Here is a 19,753-nt window from a genome sequence, read left to right as displayed (position 1 = left end):
CATCTGATAACTAAGAAAGATGTTAAATGAATCCTCTATTTTCCTTGTTGCTAAAAGAAAAAAAATAGTATAATTCAGTTCTAAAGGGACAATAATCTGTTTAGAAACACTTCCAAAACTAGAGATTAATGTGATTTGCATCACGAAAACACTGCACAACACTCTGAGGATCAGATTGCAGCCAGCCTCTATGGAGCTGCAAGGTTTATTGTTTTAGGCCAAGTCTACACTATAAACTTACATCAGTATAACTATGTCACTGTGAAAAATCCACACCCCTAAGCAACATAGTTATACACACCTAACCCAGTGTGTAGACAGTGCTTTGTCAATGCGAGGGCTTCCCCTGTTGGCATAGCTACTGCCTCTCATGGACGTGGAGTACCTTTGCAACCAGAGGACTGGAGGGATGAGGCTGGAGAGTGAGCCTACTGGGCTGCTATTAGGGTTGTGGTGCCAGGATGGAAGTGATGCTGCGAGTTCTCTGTGTACCCTTGGCAGGATGAAGAGAAGTGTACCCATTGAATAGCTGCAGTAATACCATATTGCTGTCCTAATACACAAGCATGATAATGGGTGAAATTAGCAAACCAATGGGTATAATTGAAGATGGCACTATTAGTGACCCATTGCCTCCCTGGTTACAAAATATGGCTCCATCACTACCCGCGGGCCAACCTCTATTTATATAGACAGGCTTCCAAAGGTGCCAATACTCTGTGTTCCCATCTCATAAATTAAACTGTACAATGCAACATACACTATAATCATAGGACTGGAAGGGACCTCAAGAGATCATCTAGTCCAGTCCCCTGCACTCATGGCAGGACTGAGTATTATCTAGACCATCCCTGACAGGTGTTTGTCTAACTTTCTCTTAAAAATCTCCAATGATAGAGAATCCACAAACTCCCTAGGAAATTTATTCCAGTACTTAACCACTCTGACAGGAAGCTTTTCCTAATCTCCAACCTAAACCACCCTTGCTGCAATTTAAGAGCATTGCTTCTTGTCCTATCCTCAGAGGTTTTCTCCCTCCTCCTTGTAACAACCCTTTATGTTCTTGAAAACTGTTATCATGTCCCCTCTCAGTCTTCTCTTCTCCAGGCTAAACAAACCCATTTTTTTCAATCTGCCCTCATAGGTCATATTTTCTAGACCATTAATTTTTTTGGTGCTCTTCTCTGGACTTTCTCTAATTTGTCCACATCTTTCCTGAAATGTGGTGCCCAGAACTGGACACAATACTCCAGTTGAGGCCTAATCAGCGTGGAGTAGAGCAGAAGAATTACTTCTCGTGTCTTGCTTACAATACTCCTGCTAATACATCCCAGAAGGATGATCACTTTTTTTGCAACAGCGTTACACTGTTGACTCATATTTAGCTTGTGATCCACTATGACCCCCAGATCCCTTTCCGCAGTACGCCTTCCTAGGCAGTCATTTCCCATTTTGTATGTGTACAACTGATTGTTCTTTCTTAGGTGCAGTACTTTGCATTTCTCTTTATTGAATTTGAACGGTTCATCAAATTCCTTAAACAAATATCAAGTATCCATGTGGATAATAAAACAAACACAACCCACCAAAGTCTTCAGCCCACCCCATCTTCAAAAGCCTGATGAGGAAAACGTAGGCTGTGGCTGACAAGACAGGGATTAAGTTTCAAAGTTGAATTCTCATAGAAAGTATACCTTACCGTAACTCCTATTTATAGCTAAAGGACTCTGATTCAACTGCCTATGCTAATCTATTTAGTAAACCATGAATTCTACCTTTATGTCACTGTATTTTGCATTAGCTTTGGTTTCCAAACCTGTCTTTAGGTGTAGTCTCAGTTGCAGTCCTTGCTCTCTCTTTTACATTTAGATACTACTATCACAGTTAGATTGCAAGCCAATGGCAGAAGGACCAGGGAGGAAATGGAACTTGGCCCAGGTCTTTTCTCCATGCCTCTGAGGAGATTTGGCCAGCTGCAGTGTGGGAAACACAAACTACACCCTCCTACAAATTGACACAGCAGGCTTTTCCTTGTATGTGACTTTAAGCTCCAGGAAACATTGTACCTGCAGTTGGATGGGGGAGGTCCACACTCCGTCAAATGGCGGGCAGCAACTAAAAGCCACAGTGTAGACTTGACTATTAATTTTATTATGAGTCCAACTCCCAGATTTTCTAATTAACGTATTTCTTTAATATTAAAATTTTGCCTCTCCAAAGCGTCAGGCACAAATAAGTCAATTTCAAATTACTTACAAAAGTTATCTGCATATACTTTAATGTAGAAAAATAGACATAACAATTAAGTAACTGCGTTGAACAATTTTGGGTGATTTTCTTATGGCTAGGGCCCTGCCAAATTGACAGCCCATTTTGGTCAATTTTTTGGTCATGGGATTTTAAAAAAAAACCATAAATTTCATGATTTCAGATATTTAAATCTGAAATTTCATGGTGTTCTACTTGTATGGGTCCTGATCCAAAAAGAAGTTGGGAGGGGGGTCACAAAGTTATTGTAGGGCGCGGGGGTTGCGGTACTGCTACCCTCACTTCTGCGCCGCTGCTGGCAGTGGTGATGCCTTCAGAGCTGGTTGACCAGAGAGTGGTGGCTGCTGGTGGGAGCTCAGCTCTGAAGGCAGAGCTGCTGCCAGCAGCAGTGAAGAAGTAAGGATGGCATGGTATGGTATTGCCACCCTTACTTCAGTGCTGCTGCCTTCAGAGCTTGGCCGTTGGTCAGCAGCTGCCACCACTCTCCATTCGCCCAGCTCTGAAGGCAGCGCAGAAGTAAGGGTTGCAATACTGTGACCCTCCCCCCCCCCCCAAAAAAATAACCTTGTAACCCCCTTTTAGGTCAGGATCTCCAGTTTGAGAAACACAGTTTGAGACTCTCACCCATGAAATCTCTATAGGATAGGGTAAAAGCACACAAAAGACCAGATTTAACAGGGGGAGACCAGATTTCATGGTCCGTGACCATTTTTCATGGCTGTGAATTTGTTAGGGTCCTAGCTCTGCCCAAATATTTGTATCACCTTTGGAATCAAGGCCAAAATATGGTCAGACTTATAGAAGAAATATGCTAAAATTTAAGAAATGGCACAATAAAAGTTAATTTTCTTCTGGTTGGACCACTGGAGCTATGATGCATCTACTGGGTCATGGAGCCAAAGTATCCTCTAGTTCAGATCTCATGATTCTGGTCCTGTTATTCTAATGGTTAAAGTTACTCTTGGTTGGTACAGTCAGGAGATGCTGATCTGCTAAATATGTTATTTCCCTTTCATGTTGTTAAATCTGAACACTGATACTTCTCCATATGATAGACATGCTTAGCTTGCTAGTGGTCTTCATTCATGCTTTGGTAGAATTACCTATATGGATGCAAGGATGCATTTGGCTTTTCTGCTGACACTGTTGTTATTGCCACTTTAGGTGCCTAAGTCCAAAGTTTAGGCACCACTGGCATTCATGAAACCCCCACTAAGCTGCTGCATAACCCTGTAAGTGCCTAAAATCCTGAGGCACCACCTACATTTCCACCATTAATGTCCCCAAACATGACTACATTTCAGTGGCTGGGCAGGTGATCAGCCATCTAAGTCCTGACATTGTCTGGCAGCTTGGTGCTTAACTCATCCCTAAGCCACAGCAAGATTCATAGAGTAGACATTCCTCCACCTATTTTGCCTTCTGGGCCTAATCCAGTAGGTCTGCTCAGAGAAGGCCTAAACCCACACAAAACAGACAGAAGGCAGCATTCCTCCATTTTTATCATTTAGCCCCGTGGTTAGGGAACTCACCCAAGATGTGGGAGACCCAAGTTCAGTTGCCTCCCTCTGCCTGATATGGCAAGGGAATTTTGACTTTTGTCTCCCACATCTCAGGAAAGTGCCCTCACCACTGATCTGGGGGTTATTTTGGGGTGGTGCTCTCCTGTTTAAGCTGTTCTACTGTGTATAAATGTAATATTCATTAGGCCAGAGGGAGGGTGAGAATCACTCTATATGCCAGTAGTTAGGGGACTCCCTTGGGAAGAGACCCAGTGGCAGCTCTTGCAAAAATGGCGTAGTTGCCTAACTCCGGGGAAGAGTTCATGCTGTGAATCCCAAGTAGAGATAGGTGCCTCCCTCTACTCTGGACTCAGGCACCCAACTACCTGAGTGGAGTGCAATTAAGCTCCACCCCTCTCCTCAGCATTTTCTACTAGCTAGTGATTCAGTGTACTGGCATTTAAGAATCCTAATTTAGGCACCCAATTCTCCTAATGCATAATACACCTAACTCAAGGTTGTGAATGCCATTAGGCTGCAGGATGCCTAAAAGTTTGGCATTAACACTAGTCAATGCAATGCCTAAATCTCATTGAAAGTTAATGAGGTGGGAGGGTCACAGAGTCTGGGCTGCGGCCTAACCCCAAATATCTACATTGTAAGTAAGCTCCTTAGCCCGAGCCCCATGAGCCCAAGTTAGCTAGCATTGGCCAGCTGTAGGTTTTGCAGAGTAGACATACCCTAAGTCACTAAGGAGATTTTGAACATTTTATCCCTATACATTTGGCCAAGGTCACATAGGAAATCTGTGAGAGCGTGGAGTTGAACCCAGGAATGCCTGGACCATCCCCTGCAATGGGACGGATTTAGAGATCACAGAAATCCATGCGTAGAGCAGGGGAAACTGTTACAAAGAGCAATACATTCTCATCTAATGTTTCTGCTGTCTATGCCAAAAAACCTGCAGAGCAACCTTGAAAGAACATTTGTGCCTGCCAGTGGACAGTGGTGCCACTGAGGTGAAACTTCCCCTTGCCATGTGGGGAATTCACTTACAATAAGAATAAAGATAAGGTAGAGTAATTATTTTTTTTCATGAACTGAAAAACACTCCTGTGTTTCTTCTTTAAGTCTTTTTTCAAGGATTTTGAAATCCATTCTAACTTCTTCAGCACAGGATTATTTTACTGACTATTATTGTAGTCATTATTGTACAATAGACTGTTAATGATAAAATAGTTTTTTGTAAATAGTTTCCCCAAAATTACTTTCCACTGCAAAAAAATAATTCCTTTTCTCTTTGTGCTAATTATTCTAGCTAGAACATGTGGTTCTAATCTGCGTGGACCAAGTGGAATTATTACATCACCTAATTACCCAGTTCAATATGAAGACAACGCACACTGTGTGTGGGTTATCACAACAACAGATCCAGAAAAGGTATGCCTTTTATCTGTCTGATTGTCCAAACATGTAGATTTGGTGAACATGGGATTAAGGGATCTTTGCTTCAACGTATGTTATGAATGTACTGATTCCTAATATCCAGATGCTACGAATAAATGTAGGATTTTGAAAAAACAAAACAAAATACGAATGACTAAAACCTAAGATATTGTCCCTTTTGAATTGTAGGTTTCAGTCCAAGCCTCCAAAATGTAAATAAATGTCCCAGCATGTTATGTAAAATCAGGTACAACAATATATCAAATGGGGACTAATTCTGCAAGATATGCCATGGGGGCATGATCATTATTCAGGAGCCTTAAAATGGATAAGGGGGGAAATTATTTTCTCTACTCTTGTTCCTTATATTATTACCTAGTTATTATGGTTTTCATTTATTTTATTTGTCTTGACACACATGACTGTGGGTTTTAAAATTAGTATTTCCTAAGAGTTTTGCATACATAATTCTGATTAATTATAGTACACCAAAAGCAAAACCTGGTCTGCTGCTTGTACTGTTATGTTATCACAATGCATTTTTGTGTTGCTGCAAAATCAATCTCCTGACAATGTAAGTCAAATAGAGACCCCCTACTGTGAAAGAATAAAGAAACAGAATAAAACTCCCCCTGCTTTTCTTCACTAAAAGACTGAATATCTCAGCTGTGCAAAGCTAGAGAGTGAACAATGTGTATATATATTTTCAGCATTACAAATGTTAACTATTCCAATTCTATTTGCAACAATGTATTTTTGTTTCTATTAGTATATTAAAAAAAAAGAAACCAACAGCATGTCTCACCAGAAGATGGACACTTTGTAAGCAAACATAGGTGTGTACCATCCTTATATATTGTTCTTCTTTATGTAGTGTCCCTACGGGTGCTCCACTTGAGACGCACATGCGCCTCTCAAGCCCTTGATTGGAGATTGTCCATTAGCAGTGTCCATTGGCATGTGCATGCACTTTATACACTCAATGTGTGACACAAGGTTGTATATAGAGCGCAAGTCAGGTCAGGACCTCCTCCTCATACATCTGTCTTCAGACAGATTCAGTTCCCCTCCATCCTAGGCCAAGGTCTCCCCTAAGAGGGGGAAGACTTCAGAGGACGCAGAGATAGATCTGAAGAGGAGCTCCATTTCCCATCATAATGAGTTGGCTCCCAAAAGGTCCTGGTTTCCTGTTAAGTTTGTGGAGTTGGAGGCTTTGACCTCTCCGCTTAGTATCATGGAGCCAAAGGACTCCTCTTCTGGTACCAGTAGGGCCAGTAGATCCTGGAATGCTTCAGAGAAGCACGACTCCAGAGTACTATGTATAAAGGTCAGGAAGGCGAAGAACATACAGTCCTCTAGAATGGCATCATCTATGTCAGACTTACTATCAATGCCTTCTCATTCACAACTGCCAGTACTGGCAAAATTGAAGCACCAGACACCTTCAGCCTCCAGCACCTACGCACTCCAAATCAATGGTATCATCCACCTCAACTGCTGCATTGCTACCAATCCATTTGGTACTGCAGGAATTCTGCTACTCCAGGGACTTGTCAGCTTTAGATGAGCCGGAGTCCCCACTATATATGGGTTCTGAATGACTCTTTGTACTGAGACCCCAGCCTCTGGATTACCACTTGCTTCCTGGTACCGCAAGATTATCTGTATTTTTCTGCTAGGTCACCCCTTTTGAAGGACACCAGGGGGGATGAAGGAAACATTCAATCAGTCTCCTCTTTATCAGTGCAGGTTTCTCTCCACATCAGTACAGGCACCCATACTTTGACAAGGATCCTCGTCCATGACAGTGCAGACGGTCTGCAAACCATCGTCATTGAACGACATGCACCATGCACATGCACCATGTATTTGAGATCACACTGGTATGGGTAGGTTCACACTGTTTCTGGAAGTACTGGAATGTGTAGTATTCTGAGGATGTGGCAGTAGTCACCCTATCTCCAGCAGAAATGTAGGCACCTTGAAAATGTAGGGGCCTACAGGGTTAAGGAGCAGCTGAGTAGGGGCTTAGGATCTAAATTTTGGACTTAGGCACCTACTTCCCTTTGTGGATCTGGGCGAAAGTGCCTGCTTACCCTTTTGTTTCAAACCCCAAGTGTAGATAAGCTGTCCTTTGCCTCATATTGCATTTTTCTAGCCTGTAGACCAAAGTAGCAGGCTCTTAGAGCTACTTATCTTACTATTTTTTGTGTGTTTAAGGCTGCAACAACAGTCCACACACCTCAATCTTAAAATTAATTCAGTTTACTCATATGCACTGCAAAAACATCCCATTGGCTGATTCTAATTCCACTTGTAATTCGTGGCAAGTGATTAGCCACAAAGCCAGGCATCAAATTTGTTAGAGTTCAAAATGCTATTTCAGGCACCAATCCTATGCAAACATAGGCATGTGAACAATTTTAAGCAAATAAGAGTGCTGTTGGTGTCAATGGGACTAATTCATCTGTTGAAAATTAAACACATGCATAGGATTTGCAGGATCAGGGACAAACTTGCAGAAGTGAGGATATCGTGATATGTTATAGCTTATTCATAAAGTACGTTAAGCAGTTATTTTTAACTCTCAAAACCATGAAAACAGAAAATGCTTAGATCTTTAAGACCTACCTCTTACATTTTTGTGTATCCCTAAAAACTTCTAGGTGTGTTGCTAGTGACAGACAACATTTTCAGTGTTTCATAGAAGGATACCTGTGATAGACTGGGAAAAATCCGTTTTTTACCAAATTTTAACAGGTTTCAGAGTAACAGCCGTGTTAGTCTGTATTCGCAAAAAGAAAAGGAGTACTTGTGGCACCTTAGAGACTAACCAATTTATTTGAGCATGAGCTTTCGTGAGCTACAGCTCACTTCATCGGATGCATGCCGTGGAAACTGTAGCAGACTTTATATATACACAGAGAATATGAAAAAATACCTCCTCCCACCCCACTGTCCAGCTGGTAATAGCTTATCTAAAGTGATCATCAGGTGGGCCATTTCCAGCACAAATCCAGGTTTTCTCACCCTCCACCCCCCCACACAAATTCGCTATCACCAGCAGGAGAGTGAATTTGTGTGGGGGGGTGGAGGGTGAGAAAACCTGGATTTGTGCTGGAAATGGCCCACCTGATGATCACTTTAGATAAGCTATTACCAGCTGGACAGTGGGGTGGGAGGAGGTATTTTTTCATATTCTCTGTGTATATATAAAGTCTGCTACAGTTTCCACGGCATGCATCCGATGAAGTGAGCTGTAGCTCACGAAAGCTCATGCTCAAATAAATTGGTTAGTCTCTAAGGTGCCACAAGTACTCCTTTTCTTTTTGCAAATTTTAACAGACTCTCACCAGTGCATCCTCTGCCATATAGTTCATATAGCAACCCTCAGAATCCTATGAAAGGATATACAGCAATAATATTTCTCTGTGTAATACTAATTTTTGACTGGAAATCCTCAGGCTATTTTGTTGTGGATTCCTGGGGAGTTTTGAAAATGAAAGCCATTTTGATATGTGTTTCGCAATAGGTGGTCTGCTCCTTTAAGGGTGAAGGTGTTTGGGCAGCCAGCCCTGTTTTATTATCAGCCCCAGCAGGAAAGGGGTTAGGTCATGCCTATAAAGGGTTGAGACTAGAGAACTCTACTGAGGAGGAGGAGAGCTGCAGGATGGAGGTTTGCTCCTGTGACTGGCCCTAGAGCGGAGAGGTGGGTGCAGAGTGAAAGGTTTCCAGCCCCCTTCCGCCTGTGTCAGTCAGGGTAATAGCTAGAAATATCTTTGTCTTCCTTTGTTAACTTTTGTTTGACTTAATAAACTGAGCCCTGAGGGAAGAGCTTGAAAAAGGCCTGTAGCTGGTGTCAGACCTTCTTGAGCTGGGGAAACAGACCAGTAGTCTGACTGCGTTCTTTCGTCCTTGATACAGTCTAACAACTAAACTTTGGCACACATTTAAATATACACAAAAGGTTTATGCCAACACACATTGCAGTTCTTTTTAAAGTTGCCACTGTAAAATATTTGAAAATTTAAAACTTTCTCCTACTTATTACATTGGAGACAAAAATGTTCTTATTTTAGTTTCTTATATCATTTCTGTTTTGCAGAGCTACCTATGGGTTCTTTTAGTGTGTGAATACAATAGAACATTGGGTGGAAAAAAATACATACTCCTACAGTCCAAAACAAATCTTACCATTTTCTCTCAATATAAGAACACAGGAATATTGGTGACCTTAGCTGTACGGTTGTCTATTCTTAAAGAGAGTCATATGTGCAGGTACACTGCACATATAGACCCACCTTCCTGGTCACTGTCCTCCTTCCGCTAGTGCCCCAGACCTTTCTCCTATCCAAACTCTTCCTCTTTCAAGATATAAATGTATATTTCCTCTTCCACTTGATAGATTGGAATCCTGGCAAGTCAGTCAGTTTGCATACCTTTAGCAGTTGCCTCCCAAGCATGATTGAAGGGTGAAAATCAACAAACTATTGGAGGGTTCAAGCTTTCCACTTGGTGCATGCACCTAGACTTTCAGAAAGACAAAGCAGAGGGAGATACAGTTGACTAGTATTCCAGGAGGTCTTAGCCTTCTGCATCATAGTTCAGCTCATCCTGCCTTTCTAACTTTTTCTCAGCAATCATGGAAAGTCAATTCTGTATTTTAAAATAAAAATATCGTATATGGTGGTTTTCCAATGCTGACCTGAGCTGCATTTTTTAAACTCTCATCTCTCCCTGTGCCTGCAATGGGTGCCTTTAAAATATCTGTTGACGTTGGTTGGTTATTTTTTATTTTGTTCTTGCATGCAAGCTTTTTCATCCATGTTTTCTTTTGTCTCCTGGTTCAGTTTTCACCCATATCTCACTTTATTTTCCTGAAAGTTTCTTCTTCCTTAATTCCTATGGTGATTTTACTGGTGGACTCTAAGTGGCAACTTTGGCACAGACTCTGACCAACAAATAAAGGGAGTGTCACATGTATGCAAAAAGTTGCTAGGGTGCGTATCAGATGCTGAATTGGGGTTCTGCATGTCTTACTTGCAGAGAACCCTGCAATATGTTTGGTTTAGGAAAACAAGACTTAAATTCCTTGTTGTGTCCCAGTCCTGCAGTAAGACAATTCTAGAACTCATGAATTACCACTTCATAAAGAGTGAAGGCTTGCTCACAGACCCAAACCTGAAACCACTGTTTTTCACATAAGTAGTCTTACTGGCGTCAAGGGGACTAGACAGGAAGGTCTTTGGAGCAGATGCAATGAGAATAATTAATAATAATACTTTACTTTAGGATTTGCCCCAAGGTCTGCTATAAGGAAACACAGAACAGTTCAATATTGATTTGTTAGAAGACATAGTGAGAAGATGCTTTAAAACCAGTTTCTGATACCTTTTCTCAGGTTCAGTGGTACCTTACTTTATAAGTAGACTCATTTATTTAGTGAAATTGCTTGCATGGTAAGTGTCCTACTTCATTATAGTAAAGGTACTAAAATCTCTCTTTCAGAGGGGAAATTATATACAGTTCTTCCTTTCCCCTATTTATGGGTGAAGGGTGATGGAATAAAAGATTCAGAATCTGTCTTGCATACTAAAAACTTTTTTAAAATAAAGTAAAAACTGGGATTATTTTGGAGAGAATCTAGAATATGTAATTGATCCAGTCCTATTTTAAGTACTTTCATTTATTTTAAAATATCTGTACTATAGTTTTCAATAACCATTGCACTCATTATCAATTGTCTGAGCTTCTTCTCTTACGTCTTCCCTTGAGTGTCACCAAGTCATTCCCAGATTATAGAGTATTTCACACAACAACAATTTTATGTGTTGTTATAGCATACTGTTTAAAAAAAAATCTGAAGTATTTTGGTAAGAATATGAACTACCAGATTATCTATCTGGAGTTTGTGTACGCACATATATGGAAAAACTAGGCAGTTGTTATTTGTCAAATTTAACATCCAGCAACATATTTTTTCTTTTCAAAAAGTTATATTTCCAGAGTTATCTTTCTAGGCATGCTCCATTTCAAATGCCTCAGACAGCCCTAAATGAGATTTCCAGAAATTTTAAGAAGCTAAGGCTCAGTACCTTGAATTCTCTGTAAACTTTGCAGTACCAATAGGTTCCTTATCTGCTTTAAAGCCAGAATAGGAAACTGCATGGTATGACTGATCGAGTGGGTTATCAAAATAAAGACAGATGGCAGTGGATTAACTCCTAAAATGGCATTAATGTTTTTTTAATTGCAATAAATACTTCTCTGCTGCCCTCTCTTCAGCTAGTTGTGTCCCAGTTTAACTTCAGTACAACTTAATTACAGAATAATTGTTATATCCAGTCACACTATAACTAGTAATAATGTGTGTGTGTGTGTGTGTATATATATAAATCATCCTGATTAATTCTTTGTAGTTAGATTGAGTTTTGAACTATCAGCCAGTAACTACAGGGAGTATAAAGTTACACTTAGAGGTGGTAATCAAACATTAGAGCTAAGAAATCATGTTAAATTAGGGCTTGTCTACACAGGGACACTCAGGAAAGTTAAGACAAAATAACTAATGGTGTGAAGTTAAAGCATATTAAACCCCTATGTTGATGTGCTCATTCAAAAGCAATGAAAAGTAGTTGACAACAACTGAATACACTTTGAAAGGGATTCAATTACAGGGATCTAAGTCCACTCTGATTGAGAATGAAAGCATCCCCACAGGGTTTAACGTGCTTTAAATAATCCCCTTTAATGTCACACCATTAGTTACTTTGTCTTAACTTCTTGAGAGTCCCCAGGTAGACAGTGAGGGATGTTTTTCCCCTTGAGTGTGTAGTGTTGTGTAAAGATCTGGCAAAGATCCTAACAGTTTGAAAGCTCTATTCACAGATTGCATGAGTAACTGGCAACCTGAGACATTCTTCTCAAGCTGCGGAAAACTACATTTTATAATACTTACATGGTGTTACTTGACTTTTAACATAGCACTTAAAATAGTGTGGATCTTTTATTTTTTTTCTGCCCCCTGGAAGAATGATTGAAATGATCAGGAGAACATGACATAATTTAGAAACACAGATTACAGATCCAGCTATTTTAGGATTGGTTCAGCATAAGTGGCTTCTTTGTTTCACTCAGATTACTTTAAAAAAAAAAAAGAGGAGTCTTGAGGACAAGTAATGATAGAAATAACTTCTAAATTGACTGACTTCTTTCCTTTTTTGAATTACACTTGTGTAATTTCTTCTGCCTACTCAGTGTATTCAGTACGCAGTGTCACAAAGCATATTGTGTACAAAAACTGATACTGCAGCATTAAATTTAGATTTTATTCTCACAAAAATCATGAAATTTGTGCTAAAAGTCCCAAGGTAACTTTAATTCTGTCTAGCCCCATGTATGCATAGGATACTCTGTGTTCCACAGCATGGAACACATGCATGTCAGCTAACAGGCAAAGGTGCAATTTAGACATACAGTACCTCATTATTATGTAATTTACTCTATTAGCAATCTGAGATTAAAATTCACTTTAAGAGCATATGCAATAATGTAAAATTCTGCTTGTGTGTCTCGAATTATAGCAAAAATGTAAATAGCTTCCAAAGCCTAAATGTGTCCTGTTTAATATAATGAACAAACCAAGCCAGAGTAATTATCTAAAACAATCTGACGATAGTGTTATTTTAGTGTTTTGGATGAATGGTGTAGAATATGGTGCTATTTTTATTAAGGGTGACCTTTCCTACTTTATAAGACCTGACATGAGCACAGCATGATGGTATAGCTGGAGGGTAGTGTTTTATTGTTTTATTTATTGAATGCTTATGGGACAAGATGCTGTAACACAAGGAGGGCTGGAACTCAGGACTTTGACCTAACACTGCAGTCACTTAGGTCTTCTCAGGATACAACCTGGTAGTATAACAGTGCTGCAAATCTGCTGAATCATTGTGATAGGAGTGGCTTGTGAACTTCACCTTGCTATAAATTAATTGGAAATGACTGTGTAGGAAGAGGGAAATAGCGAGTTAGGACAGAGGAGGTTATGGAGGGAAACAAACCTAGGGACAACTAACCTTGAGAAGGATGAGAGTTACCAAAAAAGTCGCATGCCAGAAAGGTAATTATCTGGGTGCTATTTTAGAATGTGAATGCTCTGTTGAGGGAAGGTGAAGCATTCAGACTACAGAGAAAGTGAATGCATGACGGTGTGGTATAGCATAAAAGATTGATTAACATAAGTCTATCTGTACAGGGCTTAGAGGGTGTTATACAGACTCTCAAAAAGACCCAACATTGCTGTTTTAAACATAGAAATATGACACAACATCTGGTATTTCAAGTCCCTCCCACACCTAGTAGCAAGTCTTGGGCACCAATGGGAGGTGAGGAGTCTTCCATTTTTTAGTGATCTAATAATCAATATAAAAATGTAGACTATGAAATATACTTTTGTTTGTACAGGTAAGAGTTGCACAACGGACTTAAATTAATTACTAGCTAATTGTAAATCTGCATAAACCCAAATTCCTCATTGGTTTGAAAAAAAAATGCTGCAGGGACAGAGAGTCAACATTGTCTTTCATCAAAGAACTATTTGGTCAAATAATCTCCTAGGCCTGTGGGATTATAGACCAGTCAGTCTCACTTCAGTACCCATACACATACTGAACAATTTATTAAACAATCAGTTTGTTCAAACCTAAAGCATAATAAGATGATGTGTAATAGCCAATGTGGATTTGTCAAGAACAAATCACGTCAAACCAATCTAATTTTCTTCCTAGACAGAGTAGCCAGCGGGGAAGCAAATATGATATATCTGGAATTCAGTAATACCTTTGACACAGTTCCACACAATACTCTTATAAGCAAACTAGGGAAATATGGGTCTAAATTATTATAAGGTGGATGTGACACTTCTCGGAGGTATCTAGGGCTGTGAGGCACCTTGCTGTTACCTGGCCCTTGTATGATGAATCCTTGTCTGGGGGTCAATTCTCCAACTCCACTGGCCATCAGCAGCACAAGCACTCCCCTCTAGGCTTTGCAGGCTCCACTGTTAATTTTTCAGGTTATCAATTGGCATACTCCAAATCTCAAGCCCTCCCAGCATCTCCCTGGAATGTCCACCCCCTTGTCCACTAGACACTTGCAGTATTCACAAATTCACTGCTTCTGGGAAAACTGTATGCCCCAGCTATGGTTGCCAACTTTATAATTGCATAAAAGTGAACTCCTAGCCCTGCCCTTACCTGAGGCCCTGCTCCCCGCTCACTACATTCCCCCTCCTTCGGAGGCTCATTCCCCCATCCTCACTCACTCACTTTCACTGGGCTGGGGCAGGGGGTGCGAAAGGGGGTGAGGCCTCTTACTGGGCTTGCAGGCTCTGGGGTGGGGCCATATATTAGGGGTTCAGGGTGCAGGAGGGATTCCAGGCTGGGGCAGGGGGTTGGGGTGCAGGAGGGGATAATGGCTCTGGCTGGGAGTGTGGGGTCTGGGGTTCAGAGGGCAGGAGGGTTTCCGGGCTGGGGCAGGGGGTAGGGGTGCGGGCTCTGGGGTGGGGCCAGGGATTAGGGGTTTGGAATGCAGGAGGGGGCTGCAGGCTGCAGGGTGGAGCAGAGAGGTTCAGGGTGTGGGAGGGGGCTCTGGGCTGGAGCAAGGGGTTGGGTGCAGGGGTGTGAGGGTTCCATCTGGGGGTGGAGGCTTTGGGATGGAGCCGGGGATGAGGGCTTTGGGGTGAAGAAGAGGGCTCCAGGTGTGTGTGTGTGGGGCGGGGGGGGGGGGGGGGGGCTCAGGGCATGGGCAGGGGATTGGGGCTCAGGGTTGGGGCTTGGGCTTACATCCAATGGTTCCCAGTCAGCGGCGCAGCAGGGCTAAGGCAGGTTCCCTGCCTGTCCTGACTCAGCGCTGTGCCCTGGAAGTGACCAGCAGGTCTGGATCGGGGGGGGGGGGGGGAGAAGGCTCCATGTGCAGCTCTCGCCCGCAGGCACCCCCGTCCCCAGGTGGCCGCAGTTCCTACTGGCTGCAGTTCTCAGCCAATGGGAGTGCAGAGCCAGTGCTCAGGGCAGTGCACAGAGCCCCGTGGCCCCCCTGTCGAGGAGCTGGATCTGCTGGCCACTTTTGGGGTGCAGCATGGAGCCAGGACAGGTAGGGACTAGCCTGCCTTTGCTCCACAGCACCACTGACCAGACTTTAAATGGCCCAGTTGGTGGTGCTGACCAGACTCGCCAGGATTCCTTTTCAGTTGGTTGTTCTGTGTGAGAACCGGATACCTGGTCACCCTATCTCCAGCTTACCCGTGCCACCTCAGATCACAACTCCACTTAACACATAGCACTTTAATATGGTTATAATTAAATGAAGTATGTTTGTTTAACAAAGCATAGAGTAATAGCAAGTCAAGCTATTGGAAACAAATGGTAACCTATAAACTAAAATCATAACAAGAATTCTAGAGCCTAGACTTCATTAAGAAGATAATCTTATGTCTATTCAAGTTTTGCTCAGCCAAAATCCTTGCAGTGCTTTACAGCCAGACTGGCTATGACCCTCCTTCATGAGACACACATTCTGTCAGCTTGCTCCTTAGTGAAGGACTGCTTGTGTTTCTTTGCACCCCAAGCTATACCAGAAAAAATATTTTTTGTCTTTATTCATAAACAGGACACCTGCTGTTTGTTTCATCTTGTAGATTTCCTTTCTTGTATATTTCATAATCTCTTCTTTTTCCTGTGGCTCAATATGCAAATGGCTATGTTGTCAAGAATACAATACACAAATAACCAGACAGGGAGATAGGTGTCCATTACCTGGTGTCTAAAAGGAACGTTTCTGAGGTATGTCATCTCCTTGTGACCTTCCTTAATTCCAAGACCTTAAGAACATAATTTTAGTAGAAATACATAACTCCTGAAATATCTGAACATACATTTTTGCAATGATTATAATGACCAGCAGGGTACTGGCCCTTAGTAGAGTCTTTGCATGCCTTTAATGAATTATTATGCATATATTTTGCATCCCTGTAAATCCCTATGCAACCCCTGTGCTCTCTGTCAATTGGGATTACAATGGGTGCATAACTGGTTGAAAGATTGTATTCAGAGTAGTTATCAGTGGTTCAGTGCAAAATTAGGAGGACTTATCAAATGGGGGCCCCTGCAAGTCTGTATTGGGTCTGGTACTAATCAATATTTTCATTAATGACATGGAGAATAGAGTAAAGCATGTGCTTATAAAATTTATGGATGACACCAAGCTGGGAAGGGTTGCAAGCACTTTGGAGGACAGGGTTAAAATTCAGCATGACCCTGACAAATTGAAGAATTGGTCTGAAATCAACAAAATGAAATTCATTAATGACAAATGCAAAGTATTATGTTGAGGAAGAAAAATTCAAATGCAAAAATACAAAATCGGGAATAACTAGCAGGCAGTAGCACTGCAGAAAAAAAATCTGAAGGTTATAGTGGTTCACAATTAGAATATGAGTCACCAATGTGATGCAATGGTGAAAAACGCTAATATTCAGGATATATTAACAGGAGTGTCATATGTAGGACATGGTTGATAATTGTTCTACTTTACTTAGCAGTAGTGAGGCCTCATCTGGAGTACTGTTTACATTTTTGAGGAGCACACTTCAAGGAACATGTGGACAAACTTGAGGGAGGCCAGAGGAGAACAACAAAAATAAGAGATTTGGAAAAAAAAGAACTATGATGAAATGCTGAACGAATGAGATATGTTTAGTCTATGGAAGAGAAGGCTGAAGGGGGACATATTAACAGTCTTCAGATATGTAAAAGGTTCTTATGAAGAAGACTGATCTATTTGTCCTGCAAGTCTACCCGGAGTAAGATAAGAAGCAATTGGTTTAGCTTGAAGCAAAGATTTAGGTTGGATATTAGGGAAAACTTTCTAACTTTAAGGATAGTTAAGCATGGGAACAGGTTATCTAGGAAGCTGTGGAATCCCCATCAGTAGATGTTTTTTTAAAGAACAGGTTAAACAAACACCATTGAGGGGGCGAGCAATGCTTAATCCTGCCTCAGGGTACATATACCCCTGAGTACACAGAGATCTTCCAGGCGGTATGTCAACTCAACTAGATATTTGCCTAATTTTACAACAGGCTACATAACAAGAACCAGTGAAGTCAGTACAAACTAAAATTTCATACAGACAATGACTTGTTTATACTACTCCAGGTACTATTCACTGAAAAGTAACTACAATATTTATATTCAAATTGATTTATTTTACAATTATATGGTAAAATAAGAAAGTGATCAATTTTTCAGTAATAATGTGCTGTGACACTTTTGTATTTGTATGTTTGATTTTGTACACAAGTAGTTTTAAAATGAGGTGAAACTTGGGGTATGCCAGACAAATCAGACTCCTGAAAGGTGTACACTATTCTGGAAAGGTTGAGAGACACTGGTGATGGGGATGGATTAGATGACCTCTTGAGGTCCCTTTCAGCCTCACCTTTCTATAATGGTATGTAATATTTTCCTATTTTAAATCTTTTCCACTCAAAATTCTTCCTTTTACAATTACTAGAAGTAATTTTTGATGGAAAATGCCTATACTTCTATCATTGTAGATATTATATGTCCATATGTACTTATATGTCCATATAAATTCAGCCACTGTCCCATATAAAATTATTTTGTTATTTTGAGTGAGATAGTTACCTCCAACTTTTCTCCTTAGAAGCTCACTATTCACAGTGCACAGCACAACTCCATTCCCTCAGTTTGAACAGTTCATTTCTGGAGACTTTACAAGTTCTGTAGCTTCCTTACTGAGAAACAGTACTTGTATTCATACACATTTTGCAAACTAGTGAATACAGGTTTTCACCATGTATTCAAACTCTCATATACAAGAAAAAAAAAACCTGATGCTTACACTGAAAAAACACCCCAACACCTATACATGTGGACATACAAATTCATTAATGCTCACCCTTTGAATACAGTCAATTTATGTAAATAATTTCTTCACAAGAAAAATTCATCTCGGAATATGGATTGGATTTGAACACGCTTCTAGTGTATGAGAAACTTCTTGTAATTTAATCTGTATTATAATTCTTGCTTTCTTTGTTCAATAGGATAATTTTATTCAAAATACTTTTGATAGGCGTTATCAGGCTCATTCATTATTACATTGCTGAAGGTCTAAAACTAAGTTTTCAACGTTGATATATAGGTTTTTGTTTTGTTCCTTTGTTTCTTAGTCTCCTTCCCACCCCTACAATGGGTTTGCAAATACATGGAGCTATCAGTAGTTTGATATTTGATATTGTCCTCCAGTGTTGCCAGTGTCACATGAGAAACCATTTTTTTAAGCAGAGGCATGGGCTCCAAAACTATCCATTCCAATTTTAAAAAAAACAAACCAAAGAAAACCTAACTATGGAATGGATTTTGTAGTCTTGCAGAGCTGCACTTGGTGCAAATTGGATAGGTGGTTTCAGGACAAAGCATTAGGTCACCTCTATGGACCCATCTTTTCTCAGTCAGCTGTTTACTGACATAGATTAGAGAAGCCTACTCTGTTATAAACTGTATTGACTGGCAGTGGCTTCTAGGGGCTGTTCCAGAAGCCAGGGGTTGCCATAATTGCATGCCCATTTTTCCAAATGCTTCCTGTGGTACGAGGTGAGAGGAAGGAGCTACTTTAGTAGCTATGTGCCAACAGAGGATTTCTCTGCTGGCCAGATCTGTTTGCTTTAGGGCAATTTTGTGCTAGGAAATTGAGCTACTCTAATGAACCCTAATCTGGCCTTTAATTTAAATAAATACAAGGCTGAATACAAATGGTGCAGCTCTCTTTTAAGATTAGCAATCCCTTATCATAATAGTGATTGGATGTCATTCTAGAAATGGAACAAATATTGACTTGGGTATAGGATGGCAGAGACAGAACTAACTTTAAGGATTAGAAGCAGCAGTGTTTGCTTTGGGTGGAAGTTCCCAACAGGACCTCCTATTGAGGTCATTTGGGGCATGGGTACTCAGCCAGCACCTCTGAAAATCGGGCCCTGCCAATAATTTACGTTCCTTTTCAGGGGGCTTTATTTCAGCTTTCTGGAGCAGAGGAAATGAAAAGAGCACTTCTCTTGAAGATCATTTCCTCCACTTTACGCAGATGATAATAAAATCTCCTCCCAATAAGGACATCTGACTTTGGCCCTGAGTGTTAGAATTTCCCTAATCTTTCACCTCTAGAAGAGAACAAATTGCTAATTCCTGGCACAGTTTTCACTAGAGAAAATAATTATTGTAAGCATCATCAGGATCTGTTCCAAATACAAGACTGAAGCATGTTAGCTATCATTAATAGAATTATACAGCTGTGATAATACAATGAATTATCCATGTGTGACTGGGTGCCTGGATGGGCCACACTGAGAATGTTTACTGAGGGCAAACTCCAAGGAATAGGGCAGATAATCCCCAAAACTGGTGGTTTATGATATAAGTAGATTCACCAAGTCAGTACCAAACAATTTCTGT

The 19,753-nt window shown here is 40.8% G+C and overlaps 1 protein-coding gene across 2 annotated transcripts in view; it reads left to right on the top strand.

The window, feature by feature from the left end:
* CSMD1 (CUB and Sushi multiple domains 1) overlaps positions 1 to 19,753 on the top strand; it is a 2,003,711-nt gene that overhangs the window by 1,331,865 nt on the left and 652,093 nt on the right. For both annotated transcript variants that reach the window (XM_073336216.2, XM_073336215.2), the window contains exon 10: positions 5,089 to 5,210. In XM_073336216.2, coding sequence (XP_073192317.1) covers positions 5,089 to 5,210 — 122 coding nt within the window. The remainder of the gene's footprint in view (positions 1 to 5,088; positions 5,211 to 19,753) is intronic.

Source organism: Lepidochelys kempii, chromosome 3 (genome assembly GCF_965140285.1).
Source record: "Lepidochelys kempii isolate rLepKem1 chromosome 3, rLepKem1.hap1, whole genome shotgun sequence".
NCBI lineage: Eukaryota > Metazoa > Chordata > Testudines > Cheloniidae > Lepidochelys > Lepidochelys kempii.
This window is presented reverse-complemented; position numbering and strand designations above follow the sequence as displayed.